Below are 1,296 nucleotides of genomic sequence, written 5' to 3' on the forward strand. Positions count from 1 at the left end.
TAAATATGCATAATGTATTATACATAAATCACACCTCCCCCCTCCCCCATGTCCCTCCACACAGGCTCACACGCCAGTCCCTCTGGCACCAGCTGCACAGACAACAGCGAGCACTGCTCCTACTGGGCCGGCATAGGGGAGTGCACCAGGAACGCTGCTTACATGACGGGAAACTGTCGAAGTTCCTGTGGCCTGTGCTGAGCAGTTTGGAGTTCGAAACTTATGTTTTGTTTGGTATTGGTTTTGTTCGTTCGTTTGTTTGTTTGTTTGTTTGTTCGATTGTTTTTGTTTTATCGTTTGTTTGTTTTTAACAGAAAAGAACGTCGACAAGGAGTTTGAGTTTTAACCTTTTGTTTTGTTCGTTTCTTTTTTTGTTTGCTTGTTTTTTTTTCCACACGACGCCTTGTATACTATGTATGTGGAAAATGTCACTCTGAGTCCAGACAATATCGATTGAAAAAAGGACAGACAAATAAAGTCGGGCAGTTGTTCAGATGTTCTAAGCCCAAAAGTTTGAATGATTTATTTAAATTGCATTTTCTTAAACACCAGGATAATACAGGTGCTCGAGGATTTCATTTTTCTAAATTCCAATTCAAAACTAAAGTTGTAAAAGTGAAATCAGAGAAAAGAATCATAATCTGCTACAATTGGTAACAGAATAAAACTATATTTCCTCTCTCTTGAAAAAATTCTTTCTAAGCTAAGAACAGTTTGAGAATTTTTCTCAACGGTAGACATTACGTTGAATAAAGAACCCTGGCAGAAACGTCTTCCTCTTGAGTACAGGATGTTCCTATGTGCCTGGTTATTGGTGTGGTCATTGACAAAGAAAGGTATCTGGCGTCTGTGGTGTAGTGGTTAGGCCCTTCGCCCTCACACACAGGAGACCCGTTTCGATTCCCAAAGAGAAGTTTTTTAAAGAAGTATCTGCCTTTCTTCTTCGGTGTTGTATCCCCTTCAAACCGGGTTGACCCTGAAAGACAGGATCAGAAGCCTGCTTGCTGAGTTATGGTTTAAATTGGGTCGGAGAGGACGTAACATTATCGACATTAATTAAACAACAAAAAATGAATGCTACCAATTCCCTATCGCTTTGCTAATCTTGGAAAATAGCTTATATTATGTGTTGTAACATTATTTTGACTCTTATTACTTGTTAATAATAGAAATGCAAATACTCTGTATTCTTTTGTACTATTTGACCAAATCGTTGTAAAGTAAGCGACGATTACTTTTTCTGTGAAGGCAGATGCTTGTAAAACAGTTTCAATAAAAATCTACCTCCAACTTTAA

The 1,296-nt window shown here is 38.3% G+C and overlaps 1 protein-coding gene across 1 annotated transcript in view; it reads left to right on the top strand.

Annotated features, from left to right (window-relative positions):
• LOC101863447 (putative tyrosinase-like protein tyr-3) overlaps positions 1–1,296 on the top strand; it is a gene marked incomplete at its 5' end in the record, with an annotated part of 4,656 nt that extends 3,360 nt beyond the window's left edge. Inside the window, 1 exon segment of the mRNA XM_013084403.1 lies at positions 65–1,296. Within this exon segment, the coding sequence (XP_012939857.1) occupies positions 65–201 (137 nt within the window).

This window comes from Aplysia californica, unplaced genomic scaffold (genome assembly GCF_000002075.1).
Source record: "Aplysia californica isolate F4 #8 unplaced genomic scaffold, AplCal3.0 scaffold00290, whole genome shotgun sequence".
NCBI lineage: Eukaryota > Metazoa > Mollusca > Gastropoda > Aplysiida > Aplysiidae > Aplysia > Aplysia californica.